Below are 19,160 nucleotides of genomic sequence, written 5' to 3' on the forward strand. Positions count from 1 at the left end.
TGCTAAACGGTTCCGGCCCAGCTTACTTGTCCGAACGTGTCTCCCGCTATGACCCATCACGGAATCTAAGATCTTCCAGGGAGGCCCTGCTCTCGGTTCACAGGTGCGGCTGGCGGGGATGAGGGACAGGGCCTTTTCAGTGGTGGCCCCCCGCCTATGGAACACCCTCCCAAACAAAATTAGACAGGCTCCCGCCCTCCTGTCTTTCTGAAAGAGAACAAAAACGTGGTTATGGGAGCAGGCATTTGAGCATGAGTAGCAGCAGAATCGCGATATGAATATATGACTCTTTGACAGACCCCCACCTGGACATGAAAAGCACCTTAAATGTATATTTAAATGTACAATGATGCAGGTTTTTAATGTATATTTTAATTTTTATTGTAATTTTTTAATCTTGGAAGACTTTTAATCTGATGTAAACTGTGTTTCTGATGTATATTGTAAGCCGCTCTGAGTCCCCTGATGGGTGAGAAGGGCGGGGTAGAAATGATGTAATAATAAATAAATCAATCTCCAGACCTCCCATGCCTCCCTCCTGATTGGCTGTGGAATGAGCCAGCCAGGATCCGGGCCATGATTGGTGGGGGTTCCCTTCGTGTCACAGTTGGAAGGAGAGGTTCCCCACGGCAGGAAGAACCACGGACGATTTTGGGAGGGTTTAAGAGTCCATTCAGTTGTGAGGAGACCTGTGGAGGGCGCAAAACTGATGAAGGTGATGGTGTGGGAATGCAGATGAGTCCTTGACTGACTTAATGTCTAATTCCAAAGAAGACAAAAGTGCCAGTCACAGAAGACACAAGGTGATGATGCTACATATCCTGGGGGTCGGGTACCCATTGGAAAGGCTAATTTAGTCATCCTTGCTTGGCCTTGCCTTCCCTGGGAATCCTAAACCTCTGGACACATGTGGCCAGGTAAAGAATGCCAAAGAGCCCTCCTGAAGAAGGGATTGTCTGCCTGTCACTCTCACACAGAAGGGATGACATGTCCAGGCCTGGGAGATGGCTAGAGGGATATTGGACAGGGTTTGATAGGGTTGTATGTCAATAGAGGAGACGGACGGGGACATGTGCCTTCACAGGATATTTGATACAATAGGAATACAGCGTACCCCAAAATATCACTCCATGTGCTTATTAAAGAATTTCGTTGGATCAAGTTTGGGGAGCAGTTGCAAGTTCCCCCCAGGGTTTTGAGCCGCTTCCCAACAGTGTCCCCCGAACCCACCCCAGCACCCCCTTGCTCACCTTCTGAGCCCTCCCAGTCCGGCCAGGCTGCGACGGAAATCTGCTCAGCCACTTGGGATGGAAAGTGGGGTGCCTCTTCTGCCCCAGAGGAAGGAAACACACCTTCTGGCCACGGAGCCTGTGGGTCTGGCACTCGCTGGGCTGTCCCTTGCCCAACAGAAGACAGACATGGATATGATGCGTTGTGTTGTCAAAGGCTTTCATGGCTGCAATGACTGCCTTGCACTGAGTTTTCGGGGCCGTATGGCCATGATCCAGAAGCATTGTCTCCTGACGTTTCACCCACATCTATGGCAGGCATCCCTAGGCAAGAGAGGTGGGGAGGTCAGGCAGGATGCAGCCAGGCTTTGAATCTGCAAGGCCATTCAATGCTAGTGAAGGTGGCCAATGGCAACATTCCCATTTGCCTCTACCTGCCAAGGGTTCTTTTTCCCACCCTGGACATTATTCCACAGGGATATATATAAACCACACTGGCCTAGTTTCCAACAGACCTCACCACCTCTGAGGATGCCAGCCATAGATGTGGGCGAAACGTCAGGAGAGAATGCTTCTGGCACATGGGCAGGCAGCTGGAAAACTCCCTTCAGCGCAATGATGCCATTTGTTTCTAGGATAGTTTCTTAAGCATTGCCCATCAGAGAGTAGTAGCATCCCTCTCTGAGGTTCCCCCCAACCCTGGCTGAGTCCCTGCCCTCCCTTTGGCTTCTCTGGCACCCCCGAGCAGGGCCAGCCCCCCCTCCCCCCCTCCCTCTCCCTCCCTCTACGTGGAGTTCCCCACCAGGCCTGTCCCTGCCAGGGACCCCCAGGCCGAGGGAGGCGGGGAGGGGGCTCTTCGGGAGGAACAGCCTCGTGGGGGTCCTTCCCGCAGTGCTGCTCCTTTAAGGCCAAGCCCCGCCTCTCTTTGGGCGCCTGCCTCCGCCCCCAGGGTGACGTCACGGCAAGGCCAGCCCCGCCCCGATCCCTTGGAAACAGGCAGGCAGAGGGGAGGGGGGCCTCCGCGGGCGGAAGTGAGGGGGCGCTTCCGGTTGGGCCCAGCCGAGGGAGAGGCGCCAACTCTTCGCGTGTTCCTCGGGAGCCTCGCGCGGGTGAGTGGAAGGAGGGGGGGGGGAGGGGAGCCAGGCCAAGGCCTTGTTCCCGGATGGGGAGGAGAGAGAGAGAGAGAGAGACGCACAGACCTCCCGGGGCCTCCTGCGTGGCCTGGTCTCCTCCCGAGGGAAAGAAGGCAGGCAGGCGGGCGGGCGGGCGCCCCTGAGGGAAGAAGGCCCGGGGCCTGAAGGGACTGCACCTCCCCCGCCCCCTCCCTCCCTCGGCCCTCCAGTCTGAATCTCACCAACGAGGCACCTGGAGCTCCACTGGCTGCCATTTATTTTCCGAGCCCAATTTAAGGTGCAGGTGCTTACCTACAAAGCCCTGAACGGTTTGGGACCATCCTACCTCCGTGACCGCATCTCCGTCTACGAACCCACGCGTTCACTTCGGTCATCTGGAGAGGCCCTGCTTGTGATCCCGCCTGCGTCGCAAGCGCGGTTGGTGGGGACACGAGACAGGGCCTTCTCCGTGGTGGCCCCCCGACTCTGGAACCCCCTCCCCAAGGATCTCAGACAGGCCCCTACATTGGCAGCCTTCAGAAAGAACTTGAAGACCTGGCTGTTCCAATGTGCCTTCCCAGATTAATAGGAAATCTCCAATACCAAGTCCCATAAGCACTTTATTAGAACTAAGATCGTATATCGCACTCTGCACTTGCCCTAGAAGCCTATATATCACCGGTCACATCAGCACTTTTAATCTTGTACCCATTACTCTGGCCCGGCCCAGTTTTATTGTGTTTTAGCGTATTGTTTATTGCTTGTTGTTTATACTGTTTTAAGTGTTTTTAATTTGCCTTTTGTTTTGTATTGTTATATTGTGTGTTGAGGCTAGCAGGGTACAAATAAAGTTTAATAATAATAATTAAAAATAGAGCTCACTTGCCACACAGACCCAACATGGCCAAATCTGCATCCTGACCTTGACACCCAGGAGTTATAGTTCACCCGTGTTCAGAGAACACTGAACCCAGCAAATGAGGAATCTGGACCAAACTTGGCACACAAATTCAACATGGCCAACTGGGAACACTGGTGGATTTAGCGGGTGACTGACCTTTATCTCCGGGAGTTATAGTTCCCCTGTATTCCGTGAGCCCTCTGAACCCCACCAATGACGGATCTGGACCAAACCTGGCTCACAGACCCAACATGGCCAACTGGGAACACTGGTGGATTTAGGGGGTGACCGACCTTTATCTCCGGGAGTTATAGTTCCCCTGTATTCCCTGAGCCCTCTGAACCCCACCAGTGACGGATCTGGACCAAACCTGGCTCACAGACCCAACCTGGCCAACTGGGAACACTGGTGGATTTAGGGGGTGACCGACCTTTATCTCCGGGAGTTATAGTTCCCCTGTATTCCCTGAGCCCTCTGAACCCCACCAGTGACGGATCTGGACCAAACCTGGCTCACAGACCCAACCTGGCCAACTGGGAACACTGGTGGATTTAGCGGGTGACTGACCTTTATCTCCGGGAGTTATAGTTCCCATGTATCCCGTGAGCCCTCTGAACCCCACCAATGACGAATCTGGACCAAACATGGCTCACAGACCGAACATGGTCAACTGTGCATACAAGCGGAGTTTGGAGGCGATTGCCCTGGACATCTGGGAGTTGTAGTTCACCCTTACCAAACTGGACCAAACTTAGGATATTACCTAACGTCCCAAAATAAACAATGCCTTCTTCTAATAACCCAGCCACCACTGGGTCCCCAAGCTAGTAAATATATAAATACTAACATATAAATAGGTAGGTAGATAAATAGATATGTGTGTTTGTGTGTAAGTGAACATGAGGGCATTTGGATGTGCCTGGTCACACGCTTTGTTTGCAAATGTGCTGTTTCCCTCAAAACTGTACTTTAGGGAGGCCAGCTGCCCTGGGAGTAAGACTTCTCTTCTCCCCTCCCTCCCTTCCTTCTTTCCTTCTTTCCTTCCTCTCTTCTGTCTTTTGTGACCTGCCTCCCGGTCGGTGCTTCAGGTTCCACAAGCATCGTGTGTCTTATTCCTGTATGAAACTGACCTATGAAACATTCTCTCTAACATTAACAATTAATCTGTCTAATGATAAGAGCCGGAAGCGACCCCCGGTCCCCCAACACAAAGAGCCACAACGTGGGACCAGCAAACCTTTGCAGGGCAGGCTAAGGAAGGCCTTTCTGCTTCAATTGAAGCCAGTGCCTTTTATCTTCCTTATTATTCTGCAGCAGGGGAGGGAGGGAGGGAGGGAGGGAGGGAAGGAAGGAAGGAAGGAAGGAAGGAAGGAAGGAAGGAAGGAAGGAAGGAAGGAAGGAAGGAAGGAAAGGGGCTCTTCTGGAGGAACAGCCTTGTGTGTGTCTCTTTCACAGATACGTACATATATGCATACAGTATTATGCGGTGCAAGATATAAATATGGCAAATGTGAAATTGACCATTGCAATGGCCCCGGTCTACAGCTTTGGATCATGTAATTTTAATGTTTATATGAGGTGTTTTAATTCTATGTTCTCATGTCTAAATGTTTATATCTTTATGTTTAATGGTCTTATTGATCTATGTTTAATGGTCTTATTGATTTTAATGAATACTTATGTTTCTTTTTTAGATTTTATGATTTGGTTTTACTTATTTATTATTTATTTAAAGCATTTATATTGCACCCTTCCCACCATGAAAGGGACTCATGCCGGAACATAAAACTCATGCCGGAACATAATGCCGGAATATAAAATAAATAAAAATACACAAAAACTAAAATCAGATTATTTTGACTTTAAAATCAATTGTTTAAAGCCATCTCAGATCAGCCTTGTTGTCATCTTATTTTATATGTATTTTAGGCATTGAATTTTTCCCATGATTATGTTATAAACCAGTTTGAGTCCCGTTCCCCCCCCTTCCCCCGGTGAGAAAAGTGGTATATAAAAACAGTCAGTAAATAAATAAATAAATAAATAAATACAAACAGATAGATACGGTAGATAGATAGATAGATAGAGAGAGAGAGAGATGTGTGAGTCAAGGAAAATCAAGGCACTTGGATGGTCACACGCTATGTTTTGATATGTGCTAGTTTCCTTCAGAAGTGTGCTTTGGGGATGCCAGTTGCACTGGGAATGTGTTGTTTGTGTCATTGGCACCTTGTGTTGTTTGTGTCATTGGCACCTCCCTTCCTCCCTCCCTCCCTTCTCCCCTTTCTTCCTTTTCTCCCTCAAGGCTAATATCCCCTCTACTCACCAGTTGGCCAGGAAGAACCCTAAATTGGTCTTGCAGCTCTCTACTGTCTGATCAGGGCAATGGAGCATAGAATCCTAGAGTCTGAAGAGACCTCGTGGTCCACCCAGTCCAACCCCATTTTACCGAGAAGCAGGAAAATTGCATTCAAAGTACCCTGACAGATGGCCATCCAGCCTCTGCTTAAAAGCCCCAAAGGAGGAGCCTCTACTATTTGGCAGGTGGCCATATTTCTCTTTGCAGCAGTAAAAGGCCGCAAGTGCTTCATGAATAATCTGTAAGTGCTGACAGTGTAACAAAGAGCAGCTGGTTATAGGGAGCACACCATGCCCCTATTAAAGCAGCCCCACAGGCTGCCAATGAATTTCCGGACCTGATTCAAAGTGCAGGTTATCACCTATGAAGCCCTTTACGCTTCGGGTCCAACCAATCTTCGAGACCGTATCTCTTTATGAACCGGCATGGGCTTCTTTAAGATCGACCGGAGAAGGAGGCCCTGCTCTTGGTCCCACCTCCATCTTAAGTGGGGACGAGAGAGAGGGCCTTCCTTCTCAGTGGTGGCCCCTTGGCTCTGGAGTGCCCTTTCAAGTGAGATCATGCTAGCCCCCCCCCCCAAACCTTCCGCACACATTTAAAGACCTGGCTATTCTGACAAGCCTTTGTTCATGTTTAGACTCTCTTAGAATACATATGAGGACCTTTAGACTCTTTTGATAGCACTTTACTATTCTGAGGCCAAATACTGCTGTTTTATCTACAGCAATAGCTGTATTTTATTGTTTTTACCAGGGGTACTGTGAATTTATGATGTTGTGTTGACTCTTTATTACCTATGTTTTATTTTGCACTTGTTGTATTTTGTGTCACACCTTGAGTGTTTTGTGAGCCGCCCCGAGTCCCCCTCAGAGATGGTGGCGGGATATAAATAAAGTTGTTGTTGTTGTTGTTGTTACTATTATTACTACTGATCTGCTGAACTATGGTTGCCCTTTTTGACTGCTTTGTCCTTTTTGGAAATGGCTCCAGACTCAGAACCCGGACCCTTCCCCCGGCAGAGAAGGCTGTCCTGCGAAAGGAGGGAGGCTGCAGGGAGGGAGTGGCAGAAGAAGCTTCAGGCTGAAGTGGAAAAGAACCAGCAGGTGCAGAAAGGTGAGGCGGACTTGGGAGTTGAAAAAGCCATCCTCAGCTTATACTTGGGTGCTTTCCTGCCAGGACCCTCACCTCTCCGCACAGCAACCCAGCTCTCCTTCCTCTTCTGCTCTCTTGCGCAGTGCTCACCTTCCTCTCTTCCTTTCTCGACGCAGTGCACACCTTCCTCTCCTCTTTCAACGCAGTGTGCACCTTCCTCCCCTCTCGGTGTAGTGTGCACCTTCCTCTCCTCTCTCGACGCGGTGCGCACCTTCCTTTCCTCCTCTCAACGCAGTGCGCACCTCTCTCCTCTCTCGGTGCAGTGTGTACCTTCCTCTCCTCCTTTCTCGACGCAGTGTGCACCTTCCTCTCCTCTCAAAGCAGTGCGCACCTTCCTCCTCTCTCGATGCAGTGCGCACCTTCCTCTCCTCTCTCGACGCAGTGCGCACCTTCCTCCTCTCTTGACACAGTGTGCACCTTCCTCTCCTCTCTCGACACAGTGCACACCTTCCTCTCCTCTCTTGACGCAGTGCGCACCTTCCTCTCCTCTCTCGGTGCAGTGTGTACCTTCCTCTCCTCCTTTCTCGACGCAGTGCACACCTTTCTCTCCTCTCTTGACACAGTGTGCACCTTCCTCTCCTCTCTCGGTGCAGTGTGTACCTTCCTCTCCTCCTTTCTCGACGCAGTGCGCACCTTTCTCTCCTCTCTCGACGCAGTGTGCACCTTCCTCTCCTCTCTCGATGCAGTGCGCACCTTCCTTTCCTCCTCTTGACACAGTACATACATTCCTCTCCTCTCTTGGTGCAGTGTGTACCTTCCTCTCCTCCTCTCTCAACGCAGTGTGCACCTTCCTTTCCTCCTCTTGACGCAGTACGTACATTCCTCTCCTCCTCGGTGCTCGTCTTTTCCACTTTTCCTTATTCCTTTACACACAGCATATCCCCCAAAATGTATACTGAAAATAAGCTATGGTGATTATTGGAAACAAATTTACATTGAAGGAGGTTAGAATAATGATTTAATCAGAGTTGGGCAGCCTTAAATCTTAAATTCCAGTTGTATGTTTCAAGCTAAATGCCTGTGCAATTATAAGGGGGGAAATAAGATTGTGCTGAAGAAAGAGACACTTGCTGAAAGTGAGAAGAATGCTAAAGTAATACAAAGACTGGAGGAGGTTAGAATAACGATTTAATCAGAGTTGGGCAGTCTTAAAACTTAAATTCCAGTTGTATGTAAATATTCAAAAACATTCAACCTACTGATGCCTCAATAATATAATTTTATTGCTATCTACCCCACCTTTCTCTACCCAGAAGGGGACTCATTGTTAAGATACGACATGAAGACAAAATATTAATTAATTATATCAGTATTCAACAGGCTTTTAAACATTATTACAGTTTTTTTTTCGTGTCAGGAGCGACTTGAGAAACTGCAAGTCACTTCTGGAGTGAGAGAATTGGCCGTCCGCAAGGACGTTGCCCAGGGGACGCCCGGATGTTTTGATATTTTTACCATCCTTGTGGGAGGCTTCTCTCATGTCCCCGCATGGAGCTGGAGCTGATAGAGGGAGCTCATCCACGCTCTCCCCGGGTGGGATTCGAACCTGGCAGCTTTCAGATCAGCAGCCCAACCTTCAAGTCACAAGGCTTTAACCCACTACTCCACCGGGGGCTCATTATTACAGTAATTTATTTCTTATTACAGTAATTTATTTCTATCATTTCAAGAGATATGTGTTCAGCTTTATATAAATTAAATAAATCATTATTACAGTAATTTATATAAGGCCAAACACATCTCTCTAGAAAACATTGAGAATTATTTAATTCAGCGAAAGATGCCAAAAATAAATGAAACACAAAAAGAAATGTCCACAGTTCACAGTCTGTTATACCTGCAGCTTTGCTGCATTGCTGGAGTTTAATCAGTAGGGTTGTATTTTATTTGATGCAGAGAATCTTTGGGCACTGTCCCCTTTGTACCTAAGGAGGGATTGTTCATTGTTGGGCAAGTGTTAAAATGTTTGTCACCAGGCATTGGGCACCTTCCCTCTTCCCCTGGGTTTGTTATAGCATGAGTCTTGTGCTTCATGTTTCATGAGATCTTTCTCTGTTCAACTCCTGAAGAGATTTCCTCTCTTTCTCTGGCAGGTAACTTCTGAACAAGTTCTGCGAAGATCACCTTGTGAGAGCTTTGCCCGAGGAGTGCTGTAAGTCTAAAGGAACTTCAAGATACACAGCAATGACAAGAAGAAAAAATAAGTAGTAGAAAAATATATTTCAAGCTGTGTAATTAAGGGGGGAAATAAGATTGTGCTGAAGAAAGAGACACTTGCTGAAAGTGAGCAGAAGGCTAAAGTAATACAAAGACTGTGCTGTTCGGGAGGTTATATCTGTGAACCCCTGGCATGATATTTGAATTATAATTGTAAAAGAATGTCAAGTCCTTCACCACCCTATCCTAGATCACACACAGGGGAGAAGTTACATCAGTGTATGGAATGTGGGAAACAATTTGATAGGAAACATTCTCTTACTGTTCATGAACGGACGCACACAGGGGAGAAGCCCTATAAATGCATAGAATGTGGAGAAAGCTTCAGTTGGAATGGCAGTCTACGTTCCCATCAAAGGACCCATACAGGGGAGAAGCCATATAAATGTATGAAATGTGGAGAAAGCTTCAGTCAGAGTGGCAGTCTACGTTCCCATCAAAGGACCCATACAGGGGAGAAGCCATATAAATGCATGGAATGTGGAGAAAGCTTCAGTCAGAGTGGCAGTCTACGTTCCCATCAAAGGACCCATACAGGGGAGAAGCCATATAAATGTATGGAATGTGGAAAAAACTTCAGTCGGAGTGGCAGTCTACGTTCCCATCAAAGGACACACACAGGGGAGAAGCCATATAAATGCATAGAATGTGGAGAAAGCTTTATTCAGAGCGACCATCTACGTTCCCATCAAAGGACCCACACAGGGGAGAAGCCACATAAATGCATAGAATGTGGAGAAAGCTTCAGTCGGAGTGACAGTCTACGTTCCCATAAAAGGACCCACACAGGGGAAAAGCCCTATAAATGTATAGAATGTGGAGAAAGCTTCAGTCGGAGTGGCAGCCTACGTTCCCATCGAAGGACCCACACAAGGGAGAAGCCATATAAATGCATGGAATGTGGAGAAAACTTCAGTTGGAGTAGCAGTCTACATTCCCATCAAAGGACCCACACAGGGGAGAAGCCCTATAAATGCATAGAATGTGGAGAAAGCTTCAGTCGGAGTGACAGTCTACGTTCCCATCAAAGGACCCACACAGGAGAGAAGCCACATAAATGCATGGAATGTGGAGAAAACTTCAGTTGGAGTAGCAGTCTACGTTCCCATCAAAGGACCCACACAGGAGAGAAGCCACATAAATGCATGGAATGTGGAAAGAGCTTCAATCAGAGTGGCAATCTACGTTCCCATCAAAGGACCCACACAGGAGAGAAGCCACATAAATGCATGGAATGTGGAAAAAGCTTCAGACAGAGTTGCAATCTGCGTACCCATCAAAGGAAGCACACAGGGGAGAAGCCATATAAATGCATGGAATGTGGGAAGAGCTTCAGTCACAGTGGCAATCTACGTTCCCATCAAAGGACCCACACAGGGGAGAAGCCACATAAATGCATGGAATGTGGAATGTGCTTCAGTCACAGTAAAAGTCTGCATATCCATCAAAAGACCCATACAGAGGAGAAACCATAGAAATGCATAAAATGTGGAGAAATTTTCAGTCAGAGTTAACAATATGCATTCCTATCAAAGGACCCAAATAGGGAAGAAGCCATATACATTCATGGAATGGGGAAAGCGTCTCAGTCACAGTGGAATCCGCATTCCCATCAAAGTTCGACAGGGACAAATGCAAGATACTTCACTTTGGCAGAAAAAACAGAATGCAAAGATACAGAATGGGGGATGATGCCTGGCCCGACAGCAGTAGATGTGAAAAAGACCTTGGAGTCCTCGTTTACAACAAGTTAAACATGAGCCAACAATGTGATGCGGCTGTTAAAAAAGCCAATGGGATTCTGTCCTGCATCAATAGGGGAATAGCGTCTAGATCCAGGGAAATCGTGCTCCCCCTTATTCTATTCTGCCTTGGTCAGACCACACCTGGAATCACACTGCGTCTAATTCTGGGCACCGCAATTGAAGGGAGATGTTGACAAGCTGGAAAGCGTCCAGAGGAGGGTGACTAAAATGATCAAAGGTCTGGAGAACAAGCCCTATGAAGAGCGGCTTAAGAACTGGGCATGTTTAGCCTGTAGAAGAGAAGGCTGAGAGGAGACATGATAGCCATGTACAAATATGTGAGGGGAAGTCGTAGGAGGAGGGAGCAAGCTTGTTTTCTGCTGCCCTGCAGACTAGGACGCAATGGAACAATGGCTTCAAAATGCAGGAAAGGAGGTTCCACCTGAATATGAGAACGAACTTTCTCACTGTGAGAAGGGCTGTTCGGCAGTGGAACTCTCTGCCCCAGACTGTGGTGAAGGCTCCTTCTTTGGAGGCTTTTAAGCAGAGGCTGGATGGCTGTCTGTCGGGGGTGCTTTGAATGTGATCTTCCTGCTTCTTCGCAGGGGGTTGGACTGGATGGTCCATGAGGTCTCTTCCAACTCTACTATTCTATAATTCTACTAGCTGTGCCCGGCCACGCGTTGCTGTGGCGAAGTCTGGTGGTCTGGGAAATAAAGTATTGAGGAATTGGTGGTAGTTAAGGTCAAGGGTAAAGGTTTTCCCCAGAGATTAAGTCCAGTCGTGTCTGACTCTGGGGGTTGGTGCTCATCTCCATTTCTAAGCCAAAGAGCCGGCGTTGTCCGTAGACTCCTCCAAGGTCATGTGGGATGACTACATGGAGCGGCGTTACCTTCCCGCCGGAGCAGTACCTATTGATGCACTCACATTTGCATGTTTTCGAACTTCTGGGTTGGTAGAAGCTGGGGCTAACAGTGGGGGCTCTCTCCGCTCCCCCAATTCAAACCTGTGGCCTTTCGGTCCAGAAGTTCAGCAGCTCAGCGCTTTAACACGCTGCGCCATCAGGGGATATTATTTCCTAAAGGTTGTGAATATACAATAATTCTGATTGGTTTTTTTTGTTTGTTGGAGGCAAGTATGAATGCTGCAATTAGGAAAAATGATTAGGATGTAATAGCCTTGCAGCTTTAAAGCCTGGCTGTTTCCTCCCTGAGTGAATTTTTTGTTGGGAGGTGTTAGCTGGCCCTGATTCTTTCCTGTCTGGAATTCCCTTGTTTTCAGAGTGGTGTTGTTTGCGATATTTTATGTGCTTCTACTTTCTGTGGCCCTGAGAAAACAGGATTTGCCAGACTTTGATGATGGGAATACTTTGTTGGGAGGTGTTAGCTGGCCCTGATTGTTTCCTGTGTGGAATTCCCCTGTTTATTTACTGTCCTGGTTTTAGAGATTATATTGTTCTGCATTATTCTATCCCAGTAATTATTTCATATTAAAGAAGAATCTCACTTATCCAACATTCGCTTATACAATGTTCTGGATTATCCAACGCAGTCTGCCTTTTCATAATCAATGTTTTTGTAGTCAGTGTTTTAAATTCATTGTGATATTTTAGTGGTAAATTTGTAAATACAGTACAGTAGAGTCTCACTTATCCAACATAAACGGGCCGGCAGAATGTTGGATAAGCGAATATGTTGGATAATAAGGAGGGATTAAGGATAAGCCTATTAAACATCAAATTAAGTTATGATTTCACAAATTAAGGACCAAAACATCATGTTAGACAACAAATTTGGAAGAAAAAATAGTTCAATACGCAGTAATTCTATGTAGAAATTACTGGATTTATGAATTTAGCACCAAAATATCACGATATATTGAAAGCATTGACTACAAAAATGCGTTGGATAATCCAGAACGTTGGATAAGCGAGTGTTGGATAAGTGAGACTCTACTGTAAATACTACATAGCATTACTGCGCATGGAACTACTTTTTCTGTCAAATTTGTTGTATAATATGATGTTTTGGTGCTTAATTTGTATAACGATGACCTAATTTGATGTTTAATTGGCTTTTCCTGAATCCCTTCTTATTATCCAACATATTCACTTATCCTGCCTGCCTGTTTACGTTGGATAAGTGAGACTCTACTGTATATTTCTAATCTTATATTATCTGCTCAGAACTTGATTATATGAGGCCCCTTCTTCACAGCTGTATAAAATGCACACTGAAGTGGATTATATGGCAGTGTGGAGTCAAGATAATCCAATGCAAAGCAGATAATATAAGATTATAAATGGGTTATATAGCTGTGTGGAAGGGCCTTGAGTCTACACTGCCATATAATCCAGTGCAAATTAGATAATCTGTGGAAGAAGTCTAAGTGAGGCCTACATCGGCCTGTCCCCTAACTGAAGCCTGGCTGTCCCTTGGTTGCTAGGCAACGAAGTGGGCAGAGATTAGCCCTCTAAACTGGCAGCAATTGGATAAAAAAAATTATTGCTCTCCCTCTAATTAGGACTTTATTTTTCTTTTCTTTTCTTTTTGTTGTATCAACCTTGAGGCGTGGATGATGGGTTGCGTTGTCAAATTTTGAGGTTGGGGGGCCTGTACTTTTGTTGTTTTGTGAATTGCCATGATGCCATCACTCTTTTATATATATAGATGATTGTGTTCATTGTTCCTTCGATTGTGTTGCTCCAATTGTATTATTTTAGCTCAGTGGTTCCCAACATTTTTTTAAACTAGGGATCACTTGACCAGGGACCACTCTCCAAAATTTGCATCAAAATGGTTACAAATCAGTTTGTGGTCAACTTTAGATTCGCTCTCAGTCACTCTCATTGCAACGGTGTAGTTACAGTGAGGCCGTGGACCCTATTTGAGTTATTGCGACCACTGGTGGTCCATGGACCCCAGGTTGGGAACCACTGTTTTAGCTGGACTGAAGACTTTAATTTTCCTATAAGTTAATATGGTCTTGTCTTGTATTTAATAAACCTCAGACTTTATACCGAGAGAGCCCTGGAACAGGAGACCACCAGCCTTGCTTTGTGTGTACTTATCCCTGCGTAGAGTGAAACCCTTTCTGGATATGAGACTGTTTAATCCCACCTTTGGCAAAGGGTCCATCAGGATACACAGCATATCTCCTTAAATGTAGAGAATAGAGGACAAAGAATGATGACAATGATCGATGAAGATTCATGAATCCATTGAGATGGACACATTAACTAAATTGATGAAGTATAGAACAGCATTGAAAGGAAACAGAGTAAATAGAGATAGAAATCATATAGTGGGTGAGAGTTTTGTAGACTAGTGTCAGTTTTGTTCTAATTGTGCAGGTGTGTGTCCTTGCTCCCTTTATATTTGTTAAATAGTCCTTTTTCTAAAAAAATGTATCAAAATTATTATTTGTGTAAAAATATTGTTTTTAAATACCAAAATTGTAATTTGTTTAAATGGGCTTGGGTATGTTTTTCTTTTTCTTTTTGTCTTTGAATAAATATTGTTTTTTAAAACGAGTGTGATACAGCAGCTTTGAAAAGCCAATGTGATTTTAGGCTGTACCAGCGGGAGGGTGATGTCTAGATCCGGGTAAATTTTAGTCGACTCTGTTCTATACTTTGATGAGACCTCCCCTGGAATAACCCTGTGTCCAGTTCTGGGCAGGACAATTCAAGGTAGATATGGAGATGATATAATGTCTCCAGAGAAGAGCTATAGGGGATGGCCGAGGGAGCTGCGCGTGTTTAGTTTGGAAGGAAAAAAAGGCCGAGGGGTCAAGAGAGCTAATATTTTGAAGGATGTCCCATTGGGGAGAAAAGGGCAAGTTTTTGAAAGAAAGCAGGAAAATGCGCCTTGATTATCTGCCCCTGCTTTAACATTTACTTACTGGTCACTTCTGATGGCAGCGGTTGATCAGGTATATATATTAACCCAATGTCCAAAATGTAAAACTTTCCTATGTTATAACATTATTAGTCCAAAGTTATTTCTTTGGACTCCAGCTCCCATAATCCTTCCCCACAGGAAGACCTTAAGGAGTCTTGGAGGGAGGTCCGATAAGGAGAGACTCTGGTTGTTTCTAGATTTGGGGAGTTTGGGTTGTTTTGGGTCTTAGGCCTCCTGAGGAGGGAGGGCCCCAGAGGCCCTTCTCCTGGGATTCCCAGTCTCCTCTCCTTTTGTGGTGATTTCAGTAGAGACCACAAATAGTGTGTTCGTACCTGGTGTCGTCGTTTTTTCGTTCAATCGCTTCCGACTCTTGGGTCACCTCCTGGACCAGCCCACACGAAAGCGTGACCTAGACCAGCCCACACGAGAGCGTGACCTCCTGGACCAGCCCACACGAGAGCGTGACCTCCTGGACCAGCCCACACCACAGGGTGACCTCCTGGACCAGCCCGCACCACAGCGTGACCAGCCCACACCAGAGCGTGACCTCCTGGACCACCCCACCCAGAGCTCCCTGTCGGCTGTTGCTACCCCCCAGCTCTTTCGGGTTCAAGCCAGTCACTTCAAGGATAACAACCCACCCGCCTTGCCCTTGGTCGGCCCCTCTTCCTTTTCCCTTCCATTTTCTCCAGTATCATTCTCTTCTCCAAGCCTTCCTGTCTTCTCCTTATGTGGCCAAAGTCCTTCATCTTTGCCGCTAATATCCAGCTGTTGCAGCCATAGGTTAACACAGGGAGTACCATTGCTTTAACTCTGCGGACCTTCGTTGCCAGTGGGATGTCTCTGCTCTTCACTAGGCATTGGATACAATATGAGTACAGCATTCCCCAAAATATCACTCAATACATTTATCAAAGGGTTTTGTTTGATCAAGTTTGGGGTCCAGTGGCCAGGTCCTCCTGAGGCTTTGAGCCGCTTCCCCAAACTGTCCCCGCGGTCCCCCTGAACCCACCCCAGCACCCCCTTCCTCTCCTTCTGAGCACTCCCAGTCCGGCCAGGCTGCGACGGAAATCTGCTCAGCCACTTGGGATGAAAGGTTGGATGCCTCTTCTTGTCCACAGGAAATACACGTGGAGTCTGTGCATTTTGCACTCCTTGAGTTGTCCTTTGCTCACCGGAAACAGCCATTGATATTATGCTTTGTGTTGTCAAAGGCTTTCATCACTGGGTTGCTGTGAGTTTTTCAGGCTGTATGGCCATGATCCAGAAGCATTCTCTCCTGACGTTTCGCCCACATCTATGGCAGGCATCCTCAGAGGTTGGGAGGTCTGTTGGAAACTAGGCAAATGGGGTTTATTTATATATCTATGGGAGGTCAGGCCGGAAGCAGCCAGGCTTTGAGTCTACAAGGCCATTCAATGTTCATCAAAGTGGCCAATGGCAACATTCTCACTTGCCTCAGGCGGACAAGAGTTCTTTGTCCCAACCTGGACATTATTCCCCAGGGATAGAGGGATACACACACACACACAGACCTCACCACCTCGGAGGATGCCTGTCCTAGAAGTGGGAGAAACGTCAGGAGAGAATGCTTCTGGCACGTGGCCAGGCAGCCGGAAAATTCACAGCAACGCAATGATGCATTTTGTATCTAGGAGAGTTTCTTCACCATTGCCCACCCGAGAGTAGTGCCATCCCTCCCTGGAGTCCCCCCCCCAACCCTGGCCGAGGCCCTGCCCTCCCCTCGGGCCTCTCTGGCCCCCACGAGCAGGGCCAGCCCTCCCTTGCCTCCCTCCCTGTTGTTCTCCACCAGGCGCTCTCTCTCTCTCTCTCCCTCCTTCCCGCAGTGCTGCTCCTTTAAGGCCAAGCCCCGCCTCTCTTTGGGCGCCTGCCTCCGCCTTCCATGACGGGGCCGGGCGGAAGTAGGGCTGCGGGGTGACGTCAAGGCAAAGCCAGCTCCGCCCCGTTCCCTTGGAGACAGACAGAGGGAAGGCGGGCCTCAACGGGCGGAAGTGAGCGGGCGCTTCCGGTTGGGCCTAGCCGAGGGAGAGGCGCCTTCCCAGATTCATCGGAAGCCTCGCGCGGGTGAGTGGGGGAGAGGAGAGCCATCCTAAGGCCTTCATCCATTCTTATGGGGGTCGCGGTGCTCTCTGGGAGAGGGAGACGAGGGGGGAACCCCGCCCACACACACGCACACAGACAGACAGACACGGATGCACACAGTATAAGGCCGGGCAAGAAAGAAACCTAGAAGACGTGCCAGTGACCATTGCTTTGGCCCCGGCCCACGACTTTGTGTCATGTCGTTTTAATATTTATCATCGTTGCTTTTAATTCGGTTTATTATATTATTATTGCACCCTCGTGCCTTTCCTCAGGGGAGCATCCCCGCTTTTGAAAAATCCACCCCGTCTCTTTCTGCAACTACCTCTGCCTCTCCTCACGGCATTATTGTTATTTTTTGCCACCAATAAGAATAACTGCCAGACTCTGAAGAAAATCAGCCATTTGGCTGCTGAGCTGCACAGCTGCAGTGGCACCCAAAGAGGTGAGAACATAAATACAGGAAGGAAAACTGCCATTTCTAGATGTTCTGGTCATCGGCAAACCCAATCAACAATTGGGCCACACAGTTTACAGAAAACCTACACACACAGATAGATACCTTCATAAAAACTCCAACCATCACCCAAGTCAAAAAAGGAGCACAATCAAAGCCCTGACAGACCGTGCACAAAGAATCTGCGAACCTCACCTCCTCCAAGGTGAACTCAACCACCTCAACTGGGCTCTCCAGGCCAATGGAGACTCCACCACAGACATCAGAAGAGCTGCAAGGCCAAGAACAAGCCATGAGAGTCAAGACAAAGAGCCACCCAGAGGAAAGGTGTTCTTACCATACATCAAGGGAACTACTGACCGCATAGGGAAGCTGATGAAGAAGCACAACCTACAAACTATCTACAGACCCACAAAGAAAAAACAACAAATGCTACGGTCAGCGAAGGACAAGAGGGATCCTCTCTCCTCTGCAGGAGTCTACCGGATACCATGCAGCTGTGGACAAGTCTCCATAGGGACCACCAAACGCAGCACCCAAACAAGAGTCAAAGAACATGAAAGGCACTGCAGACTCACTCAACCAGAGAAATCAGCCATAGCAGAGCATTTGATGAACCAGCCTGGACACAGAATACTATTTGAGAACACAAAAATGCTGGACCATTCTAACAACTATCATGTCAGACTACACAGAGAAGCCATTGAAATCCACAAGCATGTGGACAACTTCAACAGAAAGGAAGAAACCATGAAAATGAACAAAATCTGGCTACCAGTATTAAAAAACTCAAAAATCAGAACAGTAAATAAAAAGCAATACTCTGAAAACAGAGGATTTCCAGACATGAATCAACCAAGGGCAGTTAACGACTCTAAACAAAGGATGCCCCAGAGGCAGGAAGAAGACAGCAGATAAGCTTTTCAATGCTAATTAAAGTGATTAACTACACAACATTCACACTGACCTCTCTCACCCTAGACTTTCCACAGATATATATTAACCTCTTTGCTTAGTTTTCTCCATACCTCACAACCTCTGAGGATGCCTGCCATAGATGTGGGCGAAACGTCAGGAGAGAATGCTTCTGGAACATGGCCACACAGCCCGAAAGACATACAACAACCCCAACATAAATACAATTGATAGAGAAAGAAAGTAATATAAACATATAGGTAGGTAGGTAGGTAGGTAGGTAGGTAGATGTGTGTGTCAAGGAACATCAGGGCATTTGGATGTGGTTGGTCACACACTTTAATTTCAAATGCGCTGTTTCCCTCAAAACCGTACTTTAGGGAGGCCAGCTGCACTGGGAGGGAGGCTTCCCTTCTCTCCTCCCTCCCTCCCTCCCTTCCTCCTTTCCTTCCTCTCTTCTTTCTGTCCTTCCTTCCTCTCTTCCTCTCTTCCTTCCTCTCTTCCACTACAACTTGGACTACAACTCCCAGAAACCCTACAAAAAGTCCTAGCATGAGGGTTGGAGGAACTTGGGAGTTGTATTCGAAGACAAATATCTCCCAAGTCCTTGAGGAGGAGGCGGGGGAGGGGGAGGCGGCAGCCTTGGCCTAGGACTGAGACATGAGGAATCCCAAAAGCTATAGGGTTGGGAGGGACCCCAAGGGCCACCCAGCCCCACCCCCTTCTGCCGGGCAGGGAAACACAACCCAAACCCTCCCGACAGATCTCCATCCAGCCTCTGACTAAATCCTCCAAAGAAGGAGCTCCCTCCAGACTCTGCGGCAGAGAGTTCCCCTGCTGAACAGCTCTTCTTACCCTCAGGAAGTCCTTCCTCGTGTTTAGGAGGAATCCCTTTTCCTGCCGTTTGACCTCCTGGCTCCGTTGTCCCTTAGTCTCCAGAGCAGCAGAAAGGAAGCCTTTCCCCCTCCTCTTCCTCACCATCTTTTTGGATATTGAAACATGGCTGCAGCAAAATCTGGATGACTGACAGAGCTTGGAGGACCCGTCCCCCCGGGAAGATAGGGTGGA

General features: G+C 47.4%; 1 protein-coding gene across 2 annotated transcripts; it reads left to right on the forward strand.

Annotated features, from left to right (window-relative positions):
- The first annotated feature begins 1,845 nt into the window (after positions 1-1,845).
- LOC134296849 (zinc finger and SCAN domain-containing protein 2-like) lies at positions 1,846-14,244 on the forward strand. Of its 2 annotated transcripts, XM_062972813.1 has the most exons (3): positions 1,846-2,338; positions 6,592-6,714; positions 8,847-14,244. In XM_062972813.1, exon 3 carries the CDS (start codon positions 9,132-9,134, stop codon positions 10,443-10,445), a length of 1,314 nt encoding a protein of 437 aa, XP_062828883.1. In that variant the 5' UTR covers positions 1,846-2,338; positions 6,592-6,714; positions 8,847-9,131; the 3' UTR covers positions 10,446-14,244. The 2 variants fall into 2 exon arrangements, with proteins under 2 accessions (XP_062828883.1, XP_062828884.1); XM_062972814.1 differs by lacking the exons at positions 1,846-2,338; positions 6,592-6,714 and adding an exon at positions 6,731-7,867.
- The last annotated feature ends 4,916 nt before the right edge of the window (positions 14,245-19,160 follow it).

The sequence above is a fragment of the Anolis carolinensis genome, chromosome 2, assembly GCF_035594765.1.
Source record: "Anolis carolinensis isolate JA03-04 chromosome 2, rAnoCar3.1.pri, whole genome shotgun sequence".
Lineage (NCBI taxonomy): Eukaryota > Metazoa > Chordata > Lepidosauria > Squamata > Dactyloidae > Anolis > Anolis carolinensis.